Here is a 27,855-nt window from a genome sequence, read left to right on the forward strand (position 1 = left end):
ACACACACACACACACACACACACACACACACACACACACACACACACACGAGAGACAGAGAGAAAGGGAAATAACCTGGAGAGAAGGAAAGAGAGCAAATTTTTATTTTCTTTAAATTTAAAATGTACTAAGGGGAAAACAAATATGTTTCTCAAAATCATAGACATAGTTTCATTACAATTTTATTTTAAATAGTCAAGAGGCATTAATCAAAACCAACCAAATTAATTGTAAGAGGAATTTTATTCAGATAAAAATAAGAGGGATTTTTTTTTTGTAGTTGTAGTTGCTTTTTTTTTTTAATTTTTGTTTTGTTTTAGTAAATACCAGTCTTTCCTTGGAAAATAGGGCTTCCAAGGACAGTAGGGTAAATCATGGGTATGAGTAAAAACAGTAAGATAAACAGCTATGGTCTATGTTTTGATTAGATTAAAATTGTACAAATGATCTTCATCAACATAGGAAGAGTAAGGTCAGACCTTTCGGTCCCATTCTGTTTCTATGGCAGCTCATAGATGGCTCTGATACAGCAAGCTGTGGTAGTCATCTTTGTCCATTAGCAGTGGCTGCCTTTCTTCCTGGGGCTGCTGCTTCCTTTTCTGAGGGCACAGGCAGCTGCCGAGCCTGGCCAGGGCTGCAGCAACAGCAGCTCCCACCAGTGCGGCTCCAAGGAGCCATGGCCAGATCTGACTAGCTTCGTCCAAGTAGGGCTCAATATAGTTTCTGTAAAAGCCTGCATCTGAAATGGAAAGAGATCATGACCACTAGCAGCATTTTGGCTACTGCTACTTCGGAGTGAGCTTAAAATGGCAGTTCTTTGGATTACTAACTAGAAGAGCTTGGAAGAAGTTAAACTAATCCTTCTCAGGCTAAGTTTCTTCCTTAAGAAGAAGGAAAAACAATTCTGTGCTGTTGGGGTCTTCTGCAACAGCTGCAACTCTTTTTTGGTGATTTGTAACAGTCCTGATTATTTATTAACTGTAGATGACCCGTTTAATAACTTGAATTATTTTTTGAGAAACACTGACAATACTGCAAGTCTCAGAGAACTTGCAAGACTGCTAGACATTTGCACAATCTCTGCTTTTTCAGTAATCTAAGCTTTCAATTATTGTGTGTGAATGTGTGTGCACACGTGTGTCTGTGTTTGTGTGGACAAGTGTGTGAGCATGGGCATGCCGGTGCCACCTAGGCCAGAAGAGAGTGTTGGGCCCCTTGAGCTGAACCTACAAGTAGTTAGCTATGCGTTCCCATGTTGTTGTTAGGATTTGAAATTCTGTCCTCTGTAAGAAGAGCAGCTTCTCTTAAATGTTGAGACATCTCGCCATTACCCAGAACTTTTAGTATTAAAGCAATAGTTTCAGCCAAGATTATTTTTGCAATAATTTCAAACTAAGAAATCTCCTATATCATCGATAATTACTTCAAACGTCATAAGAAACTGGGGTGGGGGTAAAAGAATTGTGACTCTTGCCACACATAAATAATTTTCTACCTCTCGAATCACACTGTTGGCTTTCTCATGTAAATCTAAAGGCCGGGTGATTTTGAGCTTCAGGCCTATTGAGAAATATTTATCATGGTGTTTCATATCTTGTTATTCTATCACAACAGAACCATGGATTTTCCCTTGTGTCTGGCATTTCTTTTATAATTGTTAAATATATTAGTGAGTTGTATAACAATGTATTTGTTTCACTGGTCAAAAAGCTTCAGAGAAATTCTATAATATACTTTTTTTTTCACTCAGTATAAAACTTACTTGCCAGTTTCTGTGTTTTGTTTTCAAACTTAAATGACGAATAAACTAATTCATGTAGCACAACTAGACAACCCTCCAGTCATAAAAAGCACACAGTTTGTATTTATCTCATTCTTATCAGTGCCATTTTCTTTTTTCATATCACTCAAGAGAAGAAGTAAATATTCCATTAGTACAGTAGGTTTTTTTTTTTTTTTTTTTTTTTTAGCTTTTTGTCTTATTTTTTCAGGGTAGTACATTTTCTGCCTTTTTTTTTTAATTTTTCCATTATGTACGTACAAATACTTCAAACATTGTCAAAGCTGGACTATGCACAAATCACTGCTACCCTACAAATTTACCCCTGTAAAATTTTGTGGTTGAATCTTTGTACTTCCTTGAACAGTCTGTTGGAAATTGTCATGGTGGAATTGGTGCATACTGAGATCCAAATTATGTTAGTCATTTCAGTGGAACTAAAGTTGATCATAATTCACACATTTGTCCACTTTTTTCTTACCTGTGACCTTATCCATATTTCATTAACTATTCAAAATGCATCAAAATAATAGTGCTTCTTGAATATTTCTTATCCATAAACCATTTTTTGTTTTACTTTGTATTCTTCTAGTCTTAATATACAACAGTGAAAGCTTAAATGTTAATCATAGAGTCAGAATCTGCTTTCTCTGTACATTGCTATTTAACATTTAAGTTACTTTAATTCTACAAGACTAATATTCTCATCTTTTTATGGAAGACAATAATTAGCTAGTGAATAGTAAATAAAATAATACGTATATTTATAGTTTAAATATAAAAGGTTCACTCAGCCCCTCACCCCCAAAGACTGATGCTTAAAGGACTTAGCTAACAGGTGGTAGATTTTGGTAGTGCTTGTATCATGAGGATTCTGATTCCATCAGTTGATTAATCAACCGATGGATTTCAAACATGATGGCATAATTAGGAGGTGCTTAAAAGTAGGAGGTGAGGCCTGAATAGAGGAAGTAAGTCAGCGGAAGCTTGTCTTTGGAGGATACATCGTGGTTGTGACTCCTTCTTTGCACCCTACTCCATACTCCTGACATCACGATATTTCTATCTTGTTTTGGGCACAAGCCAATGTAACCTGTCAATCATGGTCTGAAACCGTGAGAAAATTTATTTCTTTAAGTTGTCTTTCTCAGTCATTTGTCATTGCAAAAAACCAGATAGACTAGAATACTGTACTGTTTCTGCATGGAATAGGCTTTCATTATTACCTGTTCCTTTTTGGCAGGAAAACATTAATGTAATTTTACATAGGAAAACCAAAGCCCAGAGCTAATTCCAGTCCTAAGGTTTTACACTGAGCTTTTAACCAATGGTGTAATAATTAGCATTAAAGAAGTATTGTGACACCCAGTATTAGCTGATATTGAAAGTTTCCATTATTGTATTGGTAATAATATCTCATAGAGGTAAATCACAAACAGTTTCCCTCCATCATAGTGCATGCACTGAATTCTTTAACATGGTTCAAAATAATTCATTAGTTACTCTAATCCAAATATATAACATGAACGAAATGTGATTCTGAGAAGTGAAACGATATCCCTAGGTCATAAAACAGTTAACTGATAGAATCCAACATATATTCTTCAATAATATACCTGTACAATATGCCCTACAGAAAATGGAATAGATCCTTGGAACATAATTTGCATGATTATATATAAATTGGTATAAGATGTATTCTTAAGGAGTTTTGGGAAAAACAACTTGTATGTACAAAGAATGTATTTTACTAACACAAAGAGGTTGGCCACATTAGATTCCACAGTTCATCTGAAGGCAAGGGAGGCTTACCTGATTCTTGTAGGTAGCTGTAGTCATATCCCAGATTCTTGGATGAAATGAAGAAATCACCATTTCTATACAGCGGTATAAAAGGAACCATGTAGGAGTCCCTGTTATGGCCAATGGGTGCATTGGCTTCTGGGTAAGCTTCTAGAAGAGGGCGGTGTCTTCTGAGCCATTGTTCAAAAATACTACAGAGGAAGGGTTATTCAGACTCAAGAACATTTTAATTGTGAGATCAAAATCTTAAATTCTAAGAAGACGATTATTCATATCACAAGACTTGAACAAATGCTCACTATCTTCAAACTCTAGCACATTACCAGTTCATGTCCTGAGGAGGGTCACTATCAGAAATAGATGTGAAGATAAGTTTAAGTTTTTCCTCATGAAAATAATTAAATATTTATAACCAGCCTCAGAATACAACTTTGGGGTGAGTAAGATTTAGTCATAGTCATAAACTAAATATAAGGTTTTACAAGGAAATTCAAAAGAAATAGACAGAAAACTAAATTGGCCAAGCACTAGATCATATCGAGATTTTGTTTGTGGTGGGTCTTAGCTATTCCAACCTTTGTCTTATGCTTGGGAAAGGCCATGTTTTTTGACGCAGAGCCTACCTTTAATGATACAGGATGAAATAGCCTGTTTCCAGCTTCCCCTAAAGCTCTTATGTAACTGTATCACCACTATGCAGACAATGAGATAATACCATCCTAGGAATAGGAAATAATAACACAAAGGAGCAAGGACAATGGAAATCCACCTTAGTATTGAGCAAATCCAATCTTTGTATAGCACCAAATTTGAACGAGCAGCAAAGCTAGTTGTACCATGAAAGGAGTCTATTGTGCGCTATTTTATTCTCTAACGTGGTTGCTCAGGAGTTTGTGGATTTCGCCCCTCTTATCGTCTGACAATGAGTTTATTTCACAATAGTTTTGTGAGCTAGCTAAAATCCTTTTGGCAAACTTTTTTCATTAGAAGAATACAATTTTAGCTTCTGCTAGGCACAATTAAAAGCTGGTAATGATGCTAAAAATTAAATTAATCAGAATATTTAGTAAAAATAAATTAGAAAATCAAGCAGTAAAAGAATTTATAAGGAGTTCTTAAAAGCATGACAAGGAAAATCAATTTGTGTTAGAAAACTGCTTTACAGGGGAAGAACAAGAGAACTGGAGGAGGACAGGAACTTTCCCTGAGTGCTAGCTTCAGGTTTTAATCACTGTTGAAAAAAAATCCTGGAGATGTGGTCATCTTATCCTTACAATCCAACAGAGCCAAAATCCAATGTTATATTTTTTTTTATCAAGGTGCCAAATAAATAAGCTATTCCTAATTTTAAGTTAGTAAATTAAAAGTCAATAGATACTAGAGGGCAAATTATATAAAAGGAGAATGATAATCTTGAACAAATTACCAAAAAAAAAAAAAAAAAAACCTCGTATACTTTAAAATTCAGCAAACAGAACAAGAAAGCCAAATAAAATAGCCACAATAATTTTTTTCATATGGTGAACCCAATTTTGTTCACTTGAGATCCTAATTTCAATCACTAGTCTTGTCAATACTGGATTTTACGTGTGCGTTAGAAAATCAGAAAGTCATTGGTAAACATAAAAATCTGGCTCATGAATACTAGTTGTTTTTTTTAATTTTGGTTTATTATTAAATATATGTCAAGCATTTACTGTAGCTCAACTTTTTTCATCTTCAAAATGTAAAAAAAAAAATTTTATGGCATAAAAATACAATGCAGATTAAAACAGCACAAGACACAGGGGTGACTGTCAAATGGTAGATTTTCACAGTGTTCCCTTTTGCCAGTCTTCTTTTTTTTTAATTAAATTTTTATTTTTCATATATTAATTACAGTTTATTCATTTTGTATCCATTCCCTCCCCATCACACTCTTCCTCCCTGATCTCCTCCCATATCCCTCTCCAAGTCTACTCATAGGGGAAGTCCTCCACCCCTTCCATCTAAACCTAGCTTATCTTTCTCATCAGCACTGGTTGCATTGTCTCCTCTGTGGCCTGGTAAGGCTGCTCCGCCCTCAGGGGAGGTGATCAAAGAGCCAGCCATATGAAAGAAGGGGAGTTAGTATGATATGGAAAGGATAGGAGCTCTACAAGGACCAAATATATCCGGGCACAGGGCCTTTTCTGAGACTGACACTCAACCAAGGACCATCTATGGATATAACATAGAACTTCTGCTGGGATGTGGCCGGTGGTAGCTCAGTATCCAAGTAGTTTTCCAAAGCAAGGGGAACAAGGACTATTTCTAACAGGATCTTAAGGGCAGGCTCTTTGTCCTTCCCCCCCCCCCCAAGGGGAGGAGCAGTCCTGTTAGGCCACAGAGGAGGACTTTGCAGCCAGCCTTGAAGACACCTGATAAAACAGGGTCAAATGAAAGGGGAAGAGGTCCTCCCCTATCAGTGGACTTGGAAAGGGCAGGGGGGAGACCAGGGAGGGAGTTGGGGAGGGGGAGGGAATGAGGGAGCTGGATACAGCTGGGACACAGAGTTAACAAATTGTAACTAAAAATAAAAATAAAATTAAAAAAAAAAAAGAGCCAGCCCTGAGGTCATGTCAGAGACAGTCCCTGTTCCCTGCTTACTAGGGAATCTACTTAGAGACTGAGCTGCCATGGGCTACATCTGAGCAGGGGTTCTAGATTATATCCATGAATGGTCCTTGGTTGGAGTCTCAGTCTCAGAAAAGACCCCTGTGTCCAGATTTTTTGGTTCTGTTGCTCTCCTTGGGGAGCTCCTGTCCCCTCCAGATCTTATTATATCCCCCTTCTTTCATAAGATTTCCTGCACTCTGCCTAAAGTTTGGTTATGAGTCTCAGCATCTGCTATGATACACTGCCAGCCTTCTTCTTAATTATTATCAACACACTAGGAGAACTTTACAACTGTTAAGGGAAATGAAATGTGGTGTGAAAGAAATATGAAGGTCATATTTTTCGAGCAAGGTCTGTAATGATTGCTATCCTTTAGATAGGCAGAATTGGAAAAGAGAAGGCTTCAAAAGATAGATTTTCTGGATATTAGCCCTCTGTCAAATACAGGGTTGGTGAAGATTCTTTCTCAGTCTGTAGGTTGTCGTTTTGTTCTGACAACAGTGTGTTTTGCTTTACAGAAGCTTTTCAGTTTCTTGAGGTCCCATTTATTGATTGTTGATCTTAGAGCCTTTGCTGTTGGTGTTCTGTTCAGGAAGTTGTCTCCTGTACCAATGAGTTCTAGGCTCTTCCCCACTTTTTTTTCCCAACCGATTTAGTGTGTCTACTTTTATGTTGACATCTTTGAACCACTTGGACTTTAGTTTTGCGCAGGGTGATAAATATGGATCTATTTTAATTTTTCTGCATGTAGACATCCAGTTAGAGCAGCACTATTTGTTGAAGATGCTATCTTTTTTCCATTGTATGGTTTTGGCTTCTTTGTTAAAAACCAAGTGTCCATAGGTGTGTAAGTTTATTTCTGGGTCTTCTTTTAGGTTCCATTGATTCACCATTCTGTATCTATGCCAATACCATGCAAGTTTTATTACTATTGCTCTGTAGTACACCTTGAGAACAGGGATGGAGATACCTCCAGACAATCTGTTGTTGTACAAGATAGTTTTGGCAATTCTGTTTTGTTTTGTTTTGTTTTTCCAATATGAAGTTGAGAATTGTTCTTTCAAGGTCTATAAGGAATAGTGTTGGTATTTTGATAGGAATTGCATTGAATCTGTAGATTGCTTTTGGCAGGATGGCCATTTTCACTGTGATAACCCTACCGATCCATGAGCATGGGAGATCTTTCCAAGTTTTGCTATCTTCTTCAATTTCTTTCTTCAGGGACTTGAAGGGTTTTGTCAAAAAGATCTTTCACTTGTTTGGTTAGAGTAAACCCAAGGTTCTTTATGTTATTAGTGGGTATTGTAAAGGGTTTTTTTTTCCCCCAATTTCTTTCTCAGCCCATTTGTCTTTTGTATACAGTAGGACTACTGATTTTTTGTGTTAATTTTGTATCCAGCCACTTTGCTGAAGGTGTTTATCAACTGAAGAAGTCCTCTGGTTGAATTTTTGGAGTCACTTATGTATACCATCATATCATCTGTGAATAGTGATATTTTGACTTCTTCCTTTTAGATTTGTATCCCTTTGATTTCCTGTAGTTGTCATATATATATATATTTATATATATATATATTTATATATATAAAACTAAAGAAGTTAAAAAGAAATAAATCAAGTATAAAAATGGGGTACAGAGCTAAATAGAGAATTCGCTGTAGAGGAATATAGAATGGCAGAGAAACACTTAAAGAAATGCTCCACATCCTTAGTCATCAGGAAGAGGCAAATCAAAACAACCCTGAGATTTCACCTTACACTCATCATAATGTTTAAGATAAAAAAACTCAAGTGACAAGGATGTGGAGAAAGGAGAGGAGTGGAGAAAGGGAAACTCTCTTCCATTGATGGTGGGGATGTAAACTTGTACCACCACTTTGCAAGTCGATCTGGCACTTCTCAGACAATTAGGAATAGTGGTTCCTCAAGATCCAGCTATACCACTCCTAGGCATATATCCAAAATATGCTCAAGTACACAATAAGGACATTTGCTCAACCATGTTCAGAGCAGTTTTAGTCATAATAGCTAGAACCTGGAAACAACCCAGATGTCCCTCAAATGAGGAATGGATACAGAAATTTTGGTACATTGACACAGTGGAATAATACTCAGCAATTAGAAACAAGGAAATTATGAAATTTGCAGGCAAATGGTGGGATCCCGAGTGAGGTATCGCAGAAGCAGAAAGACACATATGGTATATACTCACTTATAAGTGGGTACTAGAATATAATATAGCATAAACATACTAAAATCTGTACACCTAAAGAAGCTAATCAAGAAGGGTAAGAAGATCAATTCTCACTCAGAGAGGCCAAAGGGACAGACATTGGAAGAGGAAGAAAATCGAAAACAGTACAGGAGCCTACCACAGAGGGCCTCTGAAAGACTCTACCCAGCAGGGTATAAGAGCAGATGTTGAGATTCATAACCGAACTCTGGGCAGAATGCAGGCAATCATATGAAAGGAGGGGGAGATAGTAAGACCTGGAGAGAATAGGAGCTCCATGAGGAGAGTAACAGAACCAAAATATCTGGACACTGGGGTCTTTTCTGAGACTGATACTCCAACAAAGACCATACATGGAGATAACCTAGAATCCCTGCTCAGATATAGCCCATGGCAGCTCAGTGTCCAAGTGGGTTTCCTAGTAAGGAACTGTCTCTGACATGAACTCAGGGTTGGCTCTTTAATCACCTCCCCCTGAGCAAGGACCAGCCTTGCCATAACACAGAGGAAGACATTGCATCCAGTCCTGATGATACCTGATAGACTAGGGTCAGAGGGAAGGGGAGGAGAACCTCCCCTATCAGTGGACTTTGTAGAGGGGCATGGGACAAGATGAGGGAGAGAGGGTGTTATGGGGAAGGAATGAGGGAAGGGGCTACAGCTGGGATACAAAGTGAATAAACAATAATTAATATAAAAAATAAAAATTTAATAAAAAAAGGATCTTGTTGTGCCAGGCAGATATTCCACCAGAACAAACAAAAGTAAAATAATAAACACACACATACATACACAAACATACACACACACATACACACATACACACACATACATACACACACACAAACACACACAAACACACACAGACACATACATACACAGACACATACACACATACACAACATACACACATATACACATAAACACACACACACACACACACAAAGATCAATTTTCTTTGGGTTCCAGATTTCTAAATAAATAAATTAATAAATAAATAAAAGAACTCTCTTAAAAACACCAAATTCTATGTAAGGTTTACAGTTTCATAATTTTTTACTATTATCTTTTACTTTTATCTTCACAAAATTTTTACATGTTAATCACATACAATTTAGAAAATATAAATAATCCAAAAGATGAAAAAAAATCACTTGCAATTGCTTTAAATTTGGTTTTCGATTTGTGTACATATAATATTCCATATATACTTGATCCAAAGGGTATTATACTGCTAATTTATATATGTGATATTTTATTTGTTTAAAGCCACATGCTTTCTACTAGTAAATATATATTTTAGCCATATGGAGAATATTTGACATTTTCTCACTTCCCAACCCCTCCTACCCTTTGATTTAGGAACAGACCAAAATGCAATGAGTCACTAGGCAGAGGCTGGAGGAAAAATTTGTCCCTGATGTCAATTGAGAAAAATTATTGTTATAGTTTAATTTATACATAATCTTGTTTCTACCAAGAAATAAAAAACAAACTTTTGCCTAAATAGGACAAGGGCATCAATCCTTAGCACCTGATTTAATGGATGAAACCATTAATTTGCTTACTACCTTATCAACCTGTGAAAATGAAGGCGTTAGTCTTGATTAAAATCTTCACTGGCAGTTCTCATCCTCAGCTAATTTCGTCAAACTGTGTCTAGAATGGCTTTCATTAAAATACTAATAGTAAACTGGATAATCACACTGACAGTTTGGGTGGATCTCATCAAAGGAAAGGGAACAGGGACTCTCTCTGAACTAGCCATGGCTAGCTCTTTAGCTTTCTCCCCCTGATGGGGGAGCAGCTTTGTCAGGCCGCAGAGGACAATGCAGCCTGTTCTAATGAGACTTAGTAAGCTAGGGTAAGATGGAAGGAGAGGGGGACCTCCCCTATCCGTGGACTTGGAGAGGGGCATAGAAGGAGATGAAAGTGGGAGAGTGGGATTGGGAGGGGTGGTGGGTGGGGGCTACAGCTGGGATACAAAATGAATAAACTGTAATTAATATACAAAATAAAAATTAATTAAAAAAAACTCCTTTGAATTGAATCTGGATAGATTTCTGAAGGTCTGAAAGACAGTGATATAGGTATTGTAGAAACAGAAAAAAGTGATCGTAGATATAAGGAGTGATAAGTTTCAAACATTAACCTAACATAAAATATTTGGTTACAAATCTAATGTAAAATCTTTGGTTGCTATTGTCTATTCAATAATAAAAAGACAAAGTGGAAAATGATTAATTTCCCTCAAGATAATAAGAAAATCCAGGTTTCAAGACAAATTGCTAGCCCTGAAACTATAGGTATACATACATCCTAAAGAATATGGTTAAAATCTGCCTCCTAGGACCAAGTGCAGCTGGATCCATGAATAGCTGAAGCACTTAAACATTTCAGGAACATCTGGAGATTTATTCAAAGCTGGGGAGATAGTGACAAACTTCCAGGATAGCACTCCCAGGGAAATTACAACATACATTGTAAGTTTCTACGAAATGTTTTTGCACTGCTGAAGAAAGAGAATAGAGAATTGATATGGTGAGAAGGGTTTAGAAAAACAGGTTTGTAAGCCATAACACTGTGCACTAAAAGTTAGAAAAGTTCCAGAATATTCCACAACTTTCTGGCTCTCAAACTGTATCATCACATCAATGAAGTGACGGTGTCAAATTCATAGATTATACTTAGAGGAACTACAATATACTGAGAAATAATATATAGGTCCTTCAGGGAGAAAAGCAGAGAAATCTAAAGACAAAAGAAAAAAGTAAAAAATAAAGTCAAAGGTACTAGGGAAATCTGAAACTTGGCCATCTATAAATACAGTAAATCAATCAAAGATTCTTGGATGCTTAAAAAAAGCACACGAACCTCACACTATTTGTATTTGCCTAACCTACTACAATTAAATAAAAACAGATACTAAAGCATGTCAAAAGTTAAGAAAAACTTGTCTGAAGAGACAAAGTAATCATCAGAATCCCAAAGACCATGTATACTTTTGGGATTATCAAACACGGAATTCAAAACTACATTAATAATTTGCTTAGTTCTAACTGGAAATGTAGAAAGCTCACAAGAGAAAATGAGAAATGCAAGCAGATTTGCAAACTCTTTATTAAGAATCAAAGGAGGGGAGATCCAAAATGGTGGCATGGACCAGGTAGGGTATCTGAACAGTAGCTCAGCAGTGAGAGCAGAGTGACTGACAGGCTGTACTGTGGACCTCAAAACCTGACATCTGTGTTTCTCAAGTGAAAGGAGAATCTATGGGGAAATGTGAGGGTCCATGTTCAGGCCACACAGCTAATACTGGGAAAAATTCCTGGGCTCCCACTTGGCACTCCTCCAACCCTAGGTCATCTGCCCAAGTTCAGCATCTGTGGATACCTTCCTGGTATCTGTGGCTCACAGCTCTGACCTTGGATGCTCACTTTCATTGTGCTTGGAGTGAATACTTTTCAGTACTGAGGGTGAGGCTCCACACCCAGGCGCCCACTCTCACAGTCCTGTGGACATTTTCTGGGTACCAGCAGCTTCTGGTGCTAAAGCTGGGAGCCTACTCTGACCTCCTTTGGACACCTTTCTGGTCACAGCCGCTAGTGGTGCTCACTCTCACCATCCTGTTGAGAGGATATCTTCCAGTACTTGGGGGAGAGAATGTTCCATTCTCCCTGCTCCCCAGCTGCCTGGCTCACCTGGGTCAGAAACAGAGAGCCCAGCACAGACAGTGAACACAGAGGAGCTGAGGTAGGCATGGGACCCAAGTCCCATTGTTAGCCATCTCTAGGAAATCTTTGGGACACTGGAGCAAATCTAGGCTCAGAGATTTTTCCACCTGTGGCCAATGACAAACAGTGAGGAAGCAGAAACAGTAAATCCAGAAGAGGTAATTTGGGCGAGGGACCAACATACTAACTCGAGGAGGCCTGTGGGGCACTGGAGCAACTCTAGGCTCAGAGACCATTCTGCCTGTTCCCCAGCTGCCTGGCCCACCTGGGTCAAAAACAGCCAGCCCAGAAGACACTGAACACAGTGGAGCTGAGCTAGGTTCCAGACCCAACTCCCATTGTCTGCCATCTGAAGTAAGCCTGTGGAGCACAGGAGCAGCTCTAGGCTTGGACATCTGTCTGCCTATGCTCCAGCTGCCTGGCCTACCTGGGTCACAAACAGTGAGCCATAGAGACAGTAAAATCAGCAGAGTGCCTGCCCTCTCTTTCTTAGCTCCATCTGAAACTCCAGCACCCATTCTTGAGCCCCTGGACATCTCTCATCTTCCTATAGTCTACTGCAGACTTCAGAGACAGATGGACCCTGTCGAAAGTACGGGCTCCAGGAACAGTCAAGGCTACAGACAACCAGATGGCTAGAGGCCAGTATAAGAATACAATCAACAAAACCCAGGATAAAATGGCTTCAACAGAATCTCCCAAAATCAGTGGATATTCTAATGCAGCTGAAACACAGGAAAATGACCTTAATCTATTATGCAGTTGTTAGAGGCACATAACAAGGAAATGAACAAAAACATAGAGGTTATCATGGACAGGAATCCACAATTAAACAGGTGAAGTAAATGAATAAAATCTTTCAAGACATGAAAACAGAATTAGAATCAATAAAGAAAACACAAACCAAGAAAACCCTGGAGATGGAAAACTTAAAAAGGGATCAGGAACCACAGAGGTAAACATCAACAACAGAATACAGGAGATGGAAGAGAGAATCTCAGGTGCTGAAGATACAATTACAGAAATTGATACATCTCGCAAAGAAAACAAAAATGGGAAAGTTCCTGACACAAAACATCCAAGAAATCAAAGACACCAAGAAAAGAAGAAACCTAAGAATAATAGGAATAGGCAAAAAAGAAGATTCCAGGTTCCAAGGTCCAGAAAACATTTTTGAGAAAATCATAGAAGCATATTCCCCAACCTAAAGAAAAAGATGCACTTAAATATACAAGAGGCTTACAGAACACCAAATAGACTAGACCAGAGAAGAAATTCCTCTTGCCACATAATAATCAAAACACTAAATCAACAGAACAAAAAAAATATTAAAAGCACCAAGGGAGTAAAGGCCAAATAACATACAAAGGTAGACCTATCAGAATCACACCAGACTTCTCAACAGAGACTATGAAAGCCAGAAGAGCCTGGGCAGATATCATGCAGACACTAAGAGACCATAGATGCCAACCCAGACTACTATACCCAGCAAAACTTTCAATTAACATAGAGGAAGAAAACAACATATTCCATGACATAACTAAATTTAAACAATATATATGCAGCAACTCAGCCCTACAAAAGATACTAGAAGAAAAACTGCAACCCAACGAGATCAACTACACCCAAGAAAACACAGGATAAAGATACCTTCACAACAAAAAAGCAAAAGAAAACAAGTGTACAAACACTCAATCATGACCAGCTCCACAATAAAAGAACTAACAATCCTTGGTCACTGGTATCTATCAATATCAATGGACTCAACAATAAAAAGACACAGACCAACAGAATGGTTGCAGAAACAGGATCTAACATTCTGCTGCATCTAAGAAACACACCTCTGCAACAAAGATAGAGTAAGGGGCTGTAAAAAGGTTTTCCAAGCAAACAGACCCAAGAAGCAAGCTGGAGTAGCCACCCTAATAACTATTAAATAGTCTTTCAACCAAAATTAATCAAAAAAAGATAAGAAGAAACACTTCATTCTCTTCAAAGGAAAAATCCAGCAGGAGGACATCACAATCCTAAACATCTAGGCCCCAAACACAAGGACACCTGCATTTATAAAAGAAACATTATTAAAGCTTAAATCACACATAATTTGCAACACCTTATTATTGACAGACTTCAATACTCTACTCTCACCAAGGGACACATGATCAAGACAGAAACTAAATAGAGAAATAATGACACTTTTAGAGGTCTTATATCAAATGGATCTTAAAGATGTCTATAGAATTTTTCACCCAAACTCAAAAGAGTATACCTTCTTCTCAGCACCTCATTGAACTTTCTCCAAAATTGACCATATAGTCGGGCACAAAGCAAGCCTCAACAGATACAAGAAGATTGAAATAATCCCTTGTATCATATCAGATCACCATGGTCTAAAACTAGACCTCAATAACCGAAATAGCAAAAAGCCTACACACCCATGGAAACTGAACAACTCTACTCAAAAACAGCTGGGTCACGGAAGAAAGAAAGAAAGAAATTAAAGACTTCCTAGAATTCAATGAAAATGAAGGCACAACTTACCCTAACATATGGGACACAATGAAAGGAGTACTAAGAGGAAAGTTTATAGCACTTAGCTCCTTCATAAAGAAATTTGAGACATCTCATACAAGCAACTTAACAGCACACCTGGAAGCCATAGGAGGAAAAAAAGAGAGGCAGACATGCCCTAGAAGAGTAGACAGCTGAAGATAATCCCACTCAGGGCTGAAATCAATAAATTAGAGACAAAGAGAATGATTCAAATAATCAACAAAACCAAAAGATGGTTCTATGAGAAAATCAACAAGACAGACAAACCCTTAGCCAAACTAATGGAAAGGCAACGGGACACTATCCAAATAAACAAAATTAGAAATGAATAGTGGGACATAATGATAGACACTGAGGAAATCCAAACAATCATTAGGTCCTACTTCAAAGTTCAATATGCCAACAACATTTGAAAATCTAAATGAAATGCAATTTTCTTGATAGATTCCGTTTACCAAAGTTGAATCAAGATCAGGCAAACAAATCAAATATTCCTGTATCTCCTAAGGAAACAGAAGCTGTCATCATCAGTCTCCCATCTAAAAAAAGCTCAGGGCCAGATGGTTTCAGTGATGAATTCTATCAGATCTTCAAAGAAGAGCTAATAGCAATACTCTTTAAACTATTCTACAAAATAGGAACAGAAAGAACATTAACATACTCCTTCTATGAGGCCACAGTCACCTTGATATCTAACCTGCACAAAGACCCAACAAATAAAGAGAATTTCAGACCAAATTCCACTATGAACATTGACACAAAAAAATACCCAATAAACTACTCTCAAACTGAATCCAAGGACACATCAAAGATATCATCTGACATGACCAAATAGGCTTCATCCAGGCATGCAGGGGTGGTTCAATAAATGGAAATACATCAATATAATCTACCTTATAAACAAAATGAAAGAAAAAAAAAACACATGACAAAATCTAACATCCGTTCATGATTAAAGTTTTGGAGATATCAGGGATATAAGGCACATATGTAAACATAATAAAGGCAATATACAGCAAGCCTATAACAAACTTCAAACTTAATGGAGAGAAGCTTAAATCAATCCCAACGAAATCAGGGACAAGGCAAGGCTGCCCACTCTTTGCATATCTCTTCAACATATTACTGGAAGTCTTAGCTAGAGCAATAAGACAACACATAGAGAAAAAGGGGATACAAATTAGAAAGGAAGAAGTCAAACTATTGTTATTTGCATATGATATGTTAGCAAACATGAGTGACCCCAAACCAGAACTCCTTCAGCTGTTAAACACCTTCACAAAAGTGGCTGGATACAAAATTAACTCAAGGAAATCACTAGCCCTCCTGTATACAAAAGACAAATGGGTTGAGAAAGAAATTAGGGAAACAACAACCTTCACATTAGCCACAAATAACATTAAGTAGCTTGGTGTCACTCTATCCAAGCAAGTGAAAGACTTAGATAAAACACTTAAAGTCTCTGAAGAAAGAAATTGAAGAAGATTTCAGAAGATGGAAAGATCATCCAGGCTCATAGATCAGTAGAATTAATATAGTGAAAATGGCCATCCTGCCATCTTACCAAAAGCAATCTATACATTCAATGCAATTCCAATCAAAATTGGAATAAAAACACAATTTTTATAGACCTTGAAAAATCAATTCTTGACTTCATATGGAAAAACAAAAACAAAATAAAACCCAGAATAGCTAAAATAATCCTGTACAATAAAAGATCTTCTGGAGGTACCTCCATCCCTGATCTCAAGCTGTACTGTAAAGAAACAGAAAAAAAATGGTATGGTACTGTCATAGAAACTGACTGGAGGATCAACAGAATTGAATAAAAGACCCAAAAATAAATCCACACACCAAAATCATACAATGGAAAAAAGATAGAATCTTCATTAAATGGTACTGGTCTAACTGGAGGTCTACATGTAGAAAAATGCAAATAGATCCATATTTATCATCCTGCACAAAACTAAAGTCCAAGTGAATCAAAGAACTCCATATAAAACAAGACACACTAAACCTCTTAGAAGAGAAATTGGGGAAGAGCCTTGAATTCACTGGCACAGGAGACAACTTTCTGAATAAAACACCAGTACCACAAGCTCTAAGATCAACAATCAATAAATGGAACCTCCTGAAACTGAAAATCTTCTGTAAAGCAAAGGACACTTTCAACAGAACAAAACAACAGCCTACAGACTGGGAAAAGATCTTCACCAACCCAATATCTGACCAAGGTCTAATATCCAGAGTATATAAAGACTCAAAAAGCTAAACACACACACACAGACACACACACACACACACACACACACACACACACACAAAACCCCACAAATAATCCAATTAAAAAATGGGGTATGGAGATAAACAGAGAATTCTCAACCAAGGAATAATGGTATTTAAGTGGAGGAACACTTAAAAGAAATATTCAATGTCCTTAGTCATCATGGAAATTCAAATCAAAACGACTTGGAAATACCATCTCAGACCCATTAGAATGGCTAAGATAAAAAAAAAAAACCCTCAAGTGACAACACATGCTAAAGAGGATGTGGTAAAAGAAATACAGAAATAAATCCACACACCTATGGACACCTGAGTTTTGACAAAGAAGCCAAAAGCATACAATGGATAAAAGATAGCATCTTCAAGAAATGGTGCTGGTCTAACTGGATGCAGAAAAATGCATTCAAGTAGAAACCCCCTCCACTGCTGATGGGATTGCAAACTTGTACAACCAGTTTGGAAATCAATCTAGTGCTTTCTCAGAAAATTTGGAATGCTGCTACCTCAAGATCCCTCTGTACCACTCCTGGACATATATCCAAAAGATGCTCAACCATACAACAAGGACATTTGCTCAAATATGTTCATAACAGCTTTATTCATAGTAGCCGGAATCTGGAAACAACCCAGATAGCTCTCAAAGAAGAATAGATATAGAAATTTTGGTACATTTACACAATGGAATATTACTCAGTTATTAAATATAAGGAAATCATGAAATTTGAGGCAAGTGGATTGAACTAGAAAAGATCCTGAGTGATGATGATGAGCAGAGAGACACACATGGTATATACTCACTTACAAGTGAATATTAGCCATATAATATGGGGTAGCCATACTAAAATCTACAGGCCTAAAGAAACTAAACAACAAGGAGGACCCTAGAGAAGATGCTTAATTCTCATTCAGAAGGGAAGTGGTAGAAGAAAGGGAACAGGACTGGAGCCTACCACAGATGTCCTCTAAAAGACTCCAATCAGCAAGGGATCAAAGTAAATACAGAGACTTACAGCCAAACTTGGACAGAGCACAGGGGGTCTTATGGAAGAAGGGGGATATAAAAGGATCTGGTATGGACAGGAGCTGCACAAGGAGACCAACAAAGCCAAAAAAAAAAAAAATACAGGGCCCTGGGGGGAACTGCAGAGACTGCTGCATCAACCATAGATCATACATAGAGTACCTAGACTCCCTGCTCAGAGCCCCTGCACCTGCACATAGACAGCTCAGCCTCCATGTGGGTTCCCTAGCAAAGGGAGAAGTGACAGTCTTTGACATGAACTCTGTTGCCTGCTCCTTGAGCATTTCTCCCTGGTGAGGCGACCTAGCCATCCCACAGAGGAAGAAGATCCAAGCAATCCTGATGAAACCTGATAGGCTAGGGTCAAACAGTAGGGGAGGAGGGAAAAGAAATTTTGGAGGAATATTGGAGGGAGGGTGGGACCTGGAGGAGATGAGGGAGGGGCCTACAACTGGGATAAGTGAATAAATTGCAAATAATAATTTAAAAAAGAATCAAAGGAGGAAACATCAGAACGTTTAAAAACTACAGTAGAAATAAATGATGTCTTCAGCGAGTTATCAGTAGATTTAACAGTTGTGGAATGAATTAGCAAAGTTAAAGATGATTTAGTAGAAATGTCCCAAACCAAAATGTAAAAGAGAGAGGAGAGAGAAAGAGAGAGGACAGAAAGAGAGAAAGAGAGAGAGAGAGAGAGAGAGAGAGAGAGAGAGAGAGAGAGAGAGATTGGGAGATCAAAAGAAATGGGGGGCAGAGGAGAAAGAAAGAGAATAAAAAAAAATGCCTCAATAGAGAATTGTTGAATAATTTTAAAGATGTACTCTGGTTGTTCTCCTCCTGCTTGGGGCCTGCAGCAGCTCAAGGAGGTAGGAGGGGCTGGAGATGAGAAGCCTGCTTGGAATGGTCCATGAGAACTGTACAGGGGGCCTCCAAGAACAAGTGAACATAATTGGTTGAAACTAAGCACTTCAAGGATGCTTGATTTGCATATGTATCATGCTCCAATCATAAGAGTAGAATGTCAGTGTTTGATTAACGTATAGATAAGAGCGGGGAGGGGAGAGCTAGCAGAAAGCTGTGTCAGAGGCCATATATCAAGTGTGGCTAGGGGAATCTATTATCTAAAGACATGCTCCAGATGAAGTCAGGCAAAGAGCAGAGAACCCTGCTGAGGGGAGGGAGTTCAGCCTTTAGCTCAGAGCTGGTAATGCCTATTCTGTCCAGGCAAGAACTGCAACCTCAACCAGCAGGGTATCTCCAACACAGTATAAGCATAGCTGGAATATCAGAATACAAGAATGGGCTAAATGGAGTGGATATACTCCAATAGAATAATAGGTTTTTTTTGGAGGGGGGGCAGAATGGCAGATTAATACATCCAGTAAGTTTGAATACCCTGTAGTAGTATAGAGTAGATATGATTAAAGAAACAACTATTCTAACACACATACACTCTCTCACACACACACACACAAACACACAAAGGTATATAGATATAGACATAGATATATAAAGAGGAAAAAGTATGTCTAGGCAGAAAGGAAAGGTGTACAAGCAAGAAATCACAACCGAATCATGAGACATTACATAGGAGCTTTTCTGCCTCATGTTTCTGGGCAAAACGTTTTCACTCCCAAAGAAATAGAATCCTGGAAAAGTGATATAGGAATTGCACAATACAACATCTTGATTTAAACTTAAAGAAATCTCCCTGTAAATGGGAAACTGAAGCAATGTGTAGTGTTGCTTATTATGTACTCAGCTAGAACGTTCTAAACGTAGCTGGGATTTTACAACAGGTTTCTGTAATGTACAGCAGTACCTAACTTTTCTATCCCATGTTTAATACTTTCCTGGTAATATGCGAGAAACTGCTTTGCATTTAGGAATTAAAGCAGAAAGTTAAAACTTTAATGTTTTTCTCTAATTGGGAGAAAATCTTTTTTTTTTTTTTTATGTGCATGTGTCAGTGGAAGGGGTGTTTAAAGTTGAAACTAGACAGTTTTAGTCATTAATCCTTCCGTGAGAAGTAGACTTTTATCATTAAATGTCCTCCAGATTGCAGGGAAGAGTTGAATCCATAATTGTGAAATACTGCCATTGATATTCTAAGGGTGTGTACCAGTTGGACCCAGAGTCTAATACAGAGACATGGGTTGCAGAGATAGACACTGACATGAAATTTTCTGATGAGTACCTTGGACTTCCTTCTGTAGGGAAGCTTGTGAGAGTCTGTGAAGCGACTCCCCAAACGGCAGAGTGTTTTCTAGACAAGGCACATCCACAACAGGTACGTGTACACTGAAAAAGTTAAGGAAAAGAATTTACAGTCTATTCTGCTGAAAGAAAGAACTCCCTAGCAGAGGAGCAGATGAAAAGGAAATATGCGCTCTTTCTATTTTTAAAGTCTATGGGCAATGAGAAAAGTATGAAATATGGACATTTGGTTTCAAGTGTGTGTGTGTGTGTGTGTGTGTGTGTGTGAAAGAGAGAGAGAGAGAGAGAGAGAGAGAGAACAAATTATTTTCCCAGCTTCATTTTTTTTTTATATCTGTAGTGTGACTAATAATAAAGGCAACGGTTGTGAGAAAGCAGTGAGCTAGGTGCACAATCTACTGGGCACCCAGGCTGATTAATTGTAGCTACTTTGTTTTACAAAGCAGAAACTTCCTCTGTTTCACTTAATACAAGAGCCAATGTCAATATTTTAAAAATAATATTAATATCATGATTAAAATCCCACATTTTAGATCTGTGGGCTACATTTGATATACTGTAGACAAGATGGAGAATTTTATAAGAAATATTTTTCAAAACAGTATTTTATTTTGTACCTTTATTAATGATTACAAACACTTTAATACATACATGTACATATGCTTTGTTATCTGGAAGAATCTCCATTCCATTCTCTCTTTTCTGATTCCTCCTCATTCCTCCTTCACTTTTCTTTCCCAATTTCCTGTTCTCTTTCTGTGTGTCTCTTTGTCTCCGTCTCTCTCTCTCTCTAATTCCTAATGAATCCATTTAGTACTGTTTGTATAGGTATGGGTGTAGGGCCACCTACTGGAGGGTGGATTGCCTCTCCAGGATCCAGAAAATTAATATTAAGCAAACTAAGAATATTTTAAAGTAGAGTAAAACATTTGTAGAGACGATGGGAGAACAATTCAGTCTTAAGACTTGCTGTCCAGCTATTTTTGCCAATTGACACTCTGTAAGTTTGCTGAGACCTTGTCTCAGAAACTAAGGTGAAGCAGTATGGAGGAACATGCACAGAGTTGACCTCTAACCTCCATATGCAAAAGCACATTCTAAAAATACACACACACAAACACACACACACATACACACTCACTCACATATGCACACACATAGATGAGATTTAGACACAGGTAGGAACAGAGGGGAAACTGTGAAGATAAAAAAGATCATTTGATCACACACACACACACACACACACACACACACACACACACAAATGCCTTAGAGGTAACAGCTTTGCTATCTCTTTGATCTCAGACTTCAATCCTCCAGGACTGTAAAAAAGCAAGAAGAATAATTTATAGTATAAAATATTACTGTTGTTGATATTGGTATTAGCATTATACTTTGATTTTGAGATTTTCTTCCTTGGGGCTTTATACTGTGTATGTTTTTCTACTGTATCATTTGTTCCTTCAAGGCTTAAGTCAAATACCACTTCAACGAGAACTTCAAAAGAATTATTTCTTTCCTCCTTTGATTGTCACATGTTACAATTTTTGAAAACGTGTTTGATACTGAAAATTCATTTGCTATTACTTCTCACCCGCTTATCTAATATCAAGTGTACAGAATTCAAATAACACAACAAATCTCTTTCACTAATTATTATATGCCATATATTTACCATAGTGCTTGCTTACAAACTCGAGACAGTCGTTAGAATCATTCATACCCACCCATAAATTTTGGAGGTATTTCATAGAAACTGTGCATTTTATTGGAAAACTACAATTTTAGCAAATTCTTGAAATGAATATAATTGAACTACTTTAAGAATTACTAACTGTTTCTCAGAATTAAGAAAAGAAATAATATGAGATATGCTGGTGATTTGAACCTTTCCTGACTGAAACATTCATTGATGCTCACCTGTTTGCAGCCTGCCTACAATGTGGTCAGATTGATGCCTGGTGCTGGAAATACAAAGCCAAGTAAAGAACTGCCCTTGTCTTCCAAGAAACTGAAGTTGGTCCTGTAACTCAACACAGCATATTAGGAATACCACACAATATTCGAAACCTTTCATTGCTTAGGAGAACAGTGAAAGGACAGATGGATTCTGCTTGGGTAGTGATGTATCAGATATAGGGACTTTTGAGTGACATTTAAACATACTTTCAAGAAGCAACTGATAGCTGTCTTGCAATAGAAAGACTTGCAATAGAAAGAGAAAAGGCATGCAGGAGGCCAGGGCCATAGTAGTTCAGAACTAAAAAGGAATATATATGCCAGTGCATGTGCTATAAGAGATAATTTTGGGTTTTCCAAGGAAGCAACTGAATCTAAACAGCACTGTGAAGCTATGAGCTGTTGTTAGAGTTTAGGGATTGGAGTGACAGTCAAGTTTATCTGACAAGTAAATGAAGAGTCAAGTTTGTAGGGTTAAGAGGAATGATCTTGTACTAAAAACAGTCTATTTGAATGGAGACTACTGAGGAACCATGAAGCTTCTGTCTGCTGGGAAATGTCTCATCTGTTCTGTTTTCTAATGATCTTTGCAATGATGGAATCCACTGGAAAAGTATTCAGAAAATGTCCATAAAAACAACAATTTTAAAAGAAACTCACATTTTAAGAGGATAGATTCCAAGCATGAATAATTTTAAATGAAAAGTCCATAAAGGAACTAAGAAATTTAACTGAGCCCAAAAACAGCTGACCACCATTTTAAGTACATACTATAAATCTTTGACTTAGTGAATGAAAGTGAAAAGCAATCCTTGGGGAATGGGAAGGAATTAAGATGAAATTAAAATCACTTACACTAATGAATATTTTTGGAGGAAGTTAGCATAAGAAAGAAGTAGGCACGAAGGTTAAGAAAGTTACAGTTACTTTCTAATTTCACTTTTCCATATAAATTTGGGCACATTTTTAAGCACTTCATTGTGGACTATTTGGAAAGGAAGGTAATTATAATGTGTGAATAAATTAAAGGATTTTTGTCATAGACAGACACTAAATTCAAGTCAAATGAATCAGACTGTATCCATGGAGCACAGTTAGCTGACTCTGTGAGGTAGGAAAGTAAAAAGCTAGCCCCTCCAGACTATGGTGTACATATTGGAGACTAGCTCTACATTTGTCTCAGCAGAAAATGCTAATTTGTTCTTAAAACCTCAGTGCTCCAACATGTGAAATCATAATAACAGAGTTTATCTTACGCCTCTCATTAAAGTCTTCACAACTTCAGTTTTTCCATCATGTACATTTGGCATTATATGTCAAACACCAAGGTAGGCAGGTGTTGCAATAGTCTGTAGCGTTACAGACTCCATTTTGTGTTTCAATAAAGATATGTATGAAAATTCAAGCAATGTAAGTGATGCTCTTGGAGGGATGTAGATAAAAAATGCGAGGTTCCAACAGGAGTAAAGGTGGAGAACTAAGGGTGTTTCTCAAAAGAGAGTACTTAAGTATGAAGAAGAAACTGGCTGCATTCCAATTACATCTTCACAGGATCTTGGGTCATGATAACTGGAAAGTAAAAGTAGTTAGGTATGAGATGCAATATTGAATAACGTAGGTGAGAGAACTAAGAATTAATTTTTTTTGGGGGGGGAGGAGTAGTGAATTAGAGTTTGAAACACAAGACTGAACAAAGGCCAGACAATTGGAGAAATGTCCAGCCACCTGTGGGGAGGAGCAAGCCTTCCTGCATTTTTTCCTGCCCGCTAGAGATGGTTGCTAGGAAACTGGCCCAGATCACCCCCCTCCCTTACGACAGCCAAATAAGGGAAGCCAGACCATTAATGGTTTTGGGGTCTTCCTACAGCCATTCAGATCAAAATGCAAGATCAAATAGACACTTGCCAGGTAGGAATTCCCCTGCTTTAGGCATGCTGGGATGCCTAAAATCACCCACCTGCCCTGACCACAAGGCAGCTCTCCCAATCTGCTGTGTCAGAAGGGATTGTGATCCCAGCTGAAGTTTGAATAAAGACCCCTGTGTGTTTTGCATCTGACTAATTTTCCTGGTGGTCTCTCAGGGCGGTGGGGGGGTGTCTAAAGATCGAAGTATAACATGGGGTCAAAGAGTAGTGAGCCTAGAAAGGTAAAGGTGGGAATGATTTAAGTTGTGAAAAGCCTTGTATGCATAAAGAGAGTGTGGATTGCACTTGATTGTTCGTCTTCCGTGTAAGTACAACAAAGAAGGTGTGATTGGTATTGGATTTGAAATTCTAATTTATGGTTATATTGGCTATATGCATTATATATTATCATATAGGACATAATGCCTATGTTTAACTAGCTATTATGGTATATAATAAGACCAATAATAAACAAAGGTAATAGGTCTATGTGAAAAATATTCATAAGTAGATAATTGTACCCATAGGCACATGTCTATGGATTCAACAACCCGAGGTTAAGAAACATTATTTAAAATATTTTTGCACATGTAATAAGGATGTGTCACCTTTTCTCTTCCTCCTAAACAACAGAGGATAAGACCACTTCTGTGGCACTCACACCTGCTAGATATGAGTAATCCATGAGTGGTAGAAGTTGGTGAGAGGATGTTAGTAAATTATGCTCAAGTAACACAGCACTCTATGTGAGTGACGTCATGAAAGCTCACCACCACTGTACTGATTTCCTAAGCACTTGTTCTGCAATTCTTCCATTCATCATCACTAATCACAACAACAGTTAAATAACTTCAAGATGAACTTAGTATAGGCACAGTCTCAACACAATATTGCTACCAAAAAAAAGTGCCAGAAAAATACCCTGTTTATTCTCACTCAGACGTTGCCAGTGCTATGCCAATTTTTCATAGTCATTAGCTTCCTTGATTTTTTCCTAATTGTGGTAGGTTGTACTGAGCCCCCATCCTACTCCAGGGATTACAACGAAGACATTCATCACGACGATGGCCTTCCTGACTTGCGTTGGTAACCATTCACTGCAGATCACTGCATATATAACATTTCATATGTAAATTTTAACCTTTGTAGTTTCAAAATAAATAGAACGCCCTATGGCAACCCCCCAAAATTATGCACATCACTCTGCCTAATAACCTACTAAGAGACAGAAGATACTTGTAGTCCCAGATGCATAAGGGCTACAATTCCATAGTCATTGGTTTTCCTAATACATCCATTATAAGCACATTCTTTACTTTCCTCGTAGTTCTTCATTTCTTGTCAATGAAAATTATGAGGAGTCTCATTTATCATCTTACATCACTAACAGGCAGGCCACTTGGTAATTTATTTTCATACTTACCTCATCAGCAAATATCTAATTTCTACCTCATGGCTGAAAAATGAAAATAAAATAAACACTTCCATTTTTATCAGATTAAAAATTTAAAGAGAAAAAATGCTGACTTGGCTTAAGCAGTAAAAATCCTATAAATATTTACCAGAGGACTTTGGATTAATTTGCATCCAGTGAGAGATATAGTTACCATTTAATCATGGGAATGGTGTGAAAAAATAGGCTGCATGAAAAATTTATTTGAGAATGCTGTGCAGAATTTTATTTTTAAAGATTTGAGCTAGGAGACTAATTAATATGTGGTTAAGTACCAAAGGGCCTATACTATGTTACAGTAGTTAGAAGTAATGTTTGAAGTATTGACAAAAAAAAATAAAGAAGGTCACAGATGTTTCAACACCAGGAATAACATTTGCAAATGGAAAATTCACTATGAACTCAAATGTTTCTTTCCAGAATCAAATGTTCTATGCATGCCTCAGTATATTTACAGCATATAATTATAGAAACATATGGAGCACAAATACACAAATAACTTATACAGTAATGATAGTAATGTATTGAAATTTAAATGACAAAAATAGTGTGTTTAATATAGCTTAATGAATGAAAAAGATAACATAAATTATCCTTCAGAGCGTGAATTTATCTGGGATGATGGCCTGACATTTAAATCACAAGAAATGTACTTATCACTGAAAAGACAAATTCAAGAAAACAGAGATGAAAGGGTGAAAGTAACATTATTTTCTGTGTTTTTCTTCCTGTATCTTCCAGCGTGTCACTATTATTTTTCTGCAGTTGGGATCTTCATCTATATATCTAAGTCTCTTTCCTTTCCTACTCTTTAATCTTCTCTTTCAATTGGAGTAAATTGGAAAATAAAGTCATTCCTTAAAAAGGTATTGATCTGTGTGTCACCTAATCACACACTGAAAAAGGGAAAAACTATTACTCTGTTTGAATTTTTATTATGGGAAGGAAGTAACAATGAGAAAAGAATGTCTATTTACTGTGCTAAGGAATAATCTTAACAGAAGAGAAGATTGGTGAAAATAAGAAGTGATTCATGGAGAGTAGAATACCAAGAAAGTCAACATGGATCGTATAGGGAAGAAACAGAAACATGGGCCAAAGGGAATGGTGCAATCTCTATAAACCTCTATAAATGTCACAAGTTATTATAGATTTTGCCTATTTTCCTTCAACTAGTTAGTAGTAAAATTTATGAAAATGTAAGTGCACAATTAAATATCATAAAGGAAAATGATAGTATGGAGAAATATTCAGCCCACAACCCAGGCTCTCAGTGAGAGGGGTTTTGAAAGGTAAAAGCACCAAGTGGGACCCTCGTAAAGGGAGCAGGTGCTTTCTCTGACATGAACTCAGTGACAGGCTCTCTGATCTCCTCCAACTGATTGAGGTGTGGGGCAGGGGGAGTACAGCCTTGCCAGGCCACAGAGGAAGACAGTGCAACCAGCCCTGATGAGATCTGATAGGCTAGGGCCAAACAGAAGGGGAGAAGGACCTTCCCTATCAGTGGACTAAGGGAGGGCCATAGGAGGAGAAGAGGAAGGGAGGGTAGGATTGGGAGGAAATGAGGGAGGGACTCACAGTCTGCCATGAATTGAATAAATTGTAATAAATGATAATAATAATAATAATAATAATAATAATAAAATGCAAAAGCAAAAAGCAACATGACAGTGATTAGCAAATCCCTCAAGTCCAACTGACTTGTCTTTAAAGGTTAGAGGTAGGATCTTCTCATTTGAAGCCTTTGTTCTAGCTGCTAATGTATTCTGTCATTTTGAAATAATAATTTCATTTTTTTCTTAATTCCTCCTAGCTTTATAACTTCTTTGCTTCTTTTAAGGAGGCGAGTTATGTCAATAAATATCCAAATCATCACATTCTGTTTGTACTTGAAACACTTGAGGCTTTCTAGTTGTAAAAAAAAAAAGAATGGATACAGGCAGTCAAGAATTATGAGAAGATATCAGTGGATTTACTATATAATAAGTTTGAGCTTAAAACTGATATTAGATGAATGAAACTTGAAAACAATCAAACATGCATTTAGCATAATGGCATCATTTAAACAGGGAGAAACTAATCCATCTTTCTTGAAGCAATGCAAAGAAAATGACACAATCAAAAAGCAATTTTCTTCAGAAGAAAAATTCTTATATGTATATTTTACATATCACAGAATATTAGGGCTTGAAGGAATGTTGTCACTTAATCAGATGATAAATATGTACCCTTGCTTCATCACAGTTTCCCAGAATTTGCCATGCAAATGGGCAA

The 27,855-nt window shown here is 37.4% G+C and overlaps 1 protein-coding gene across 1 annotated transcript in view; it reads right to left on the reverse strand.

Annotated features, from left to right (window-relative positions):
- Positions 1-510: 510 nt before the first annotated feature.
- The window catches only part of Tyr (tyrosinase), an 86,563-nt gene continuing 59,218 nt past the window's right edge, over positions 511-27,855 (reverse strand). The window contains exons 4-5 of the mRNA XM_055623585.1: positions 3,594-3,775; positions 511-740 (exon numbers count right to left, since the gene is read on the reverse strand). Of these exons, the coding sequence (XP_055479560.1) occupies positions 511-740; positions 3,594-3,775 (412 nt within the window). The remainder of the gene's footprint in view (positions 741-3,593; positions 3,776-27,855) is intronic.

The sequence above is a fragment of the Psammomys obesus genome, unplaced genomic scaffold, assembly GCF_907164565.1.
Source record: "Psammomys obesus unplaced genomic scaffold, mPsaObe1.curated_primary_1811, whole genome shotgun sequence".
In the NCBI taxonomy this organism is placed as follows: domain Eukaryota; kingdom Metazoa; phylum Chordata; class Mammalia; order Rodentia; family Muridae; genus Psammomys; species Psammomys obesus.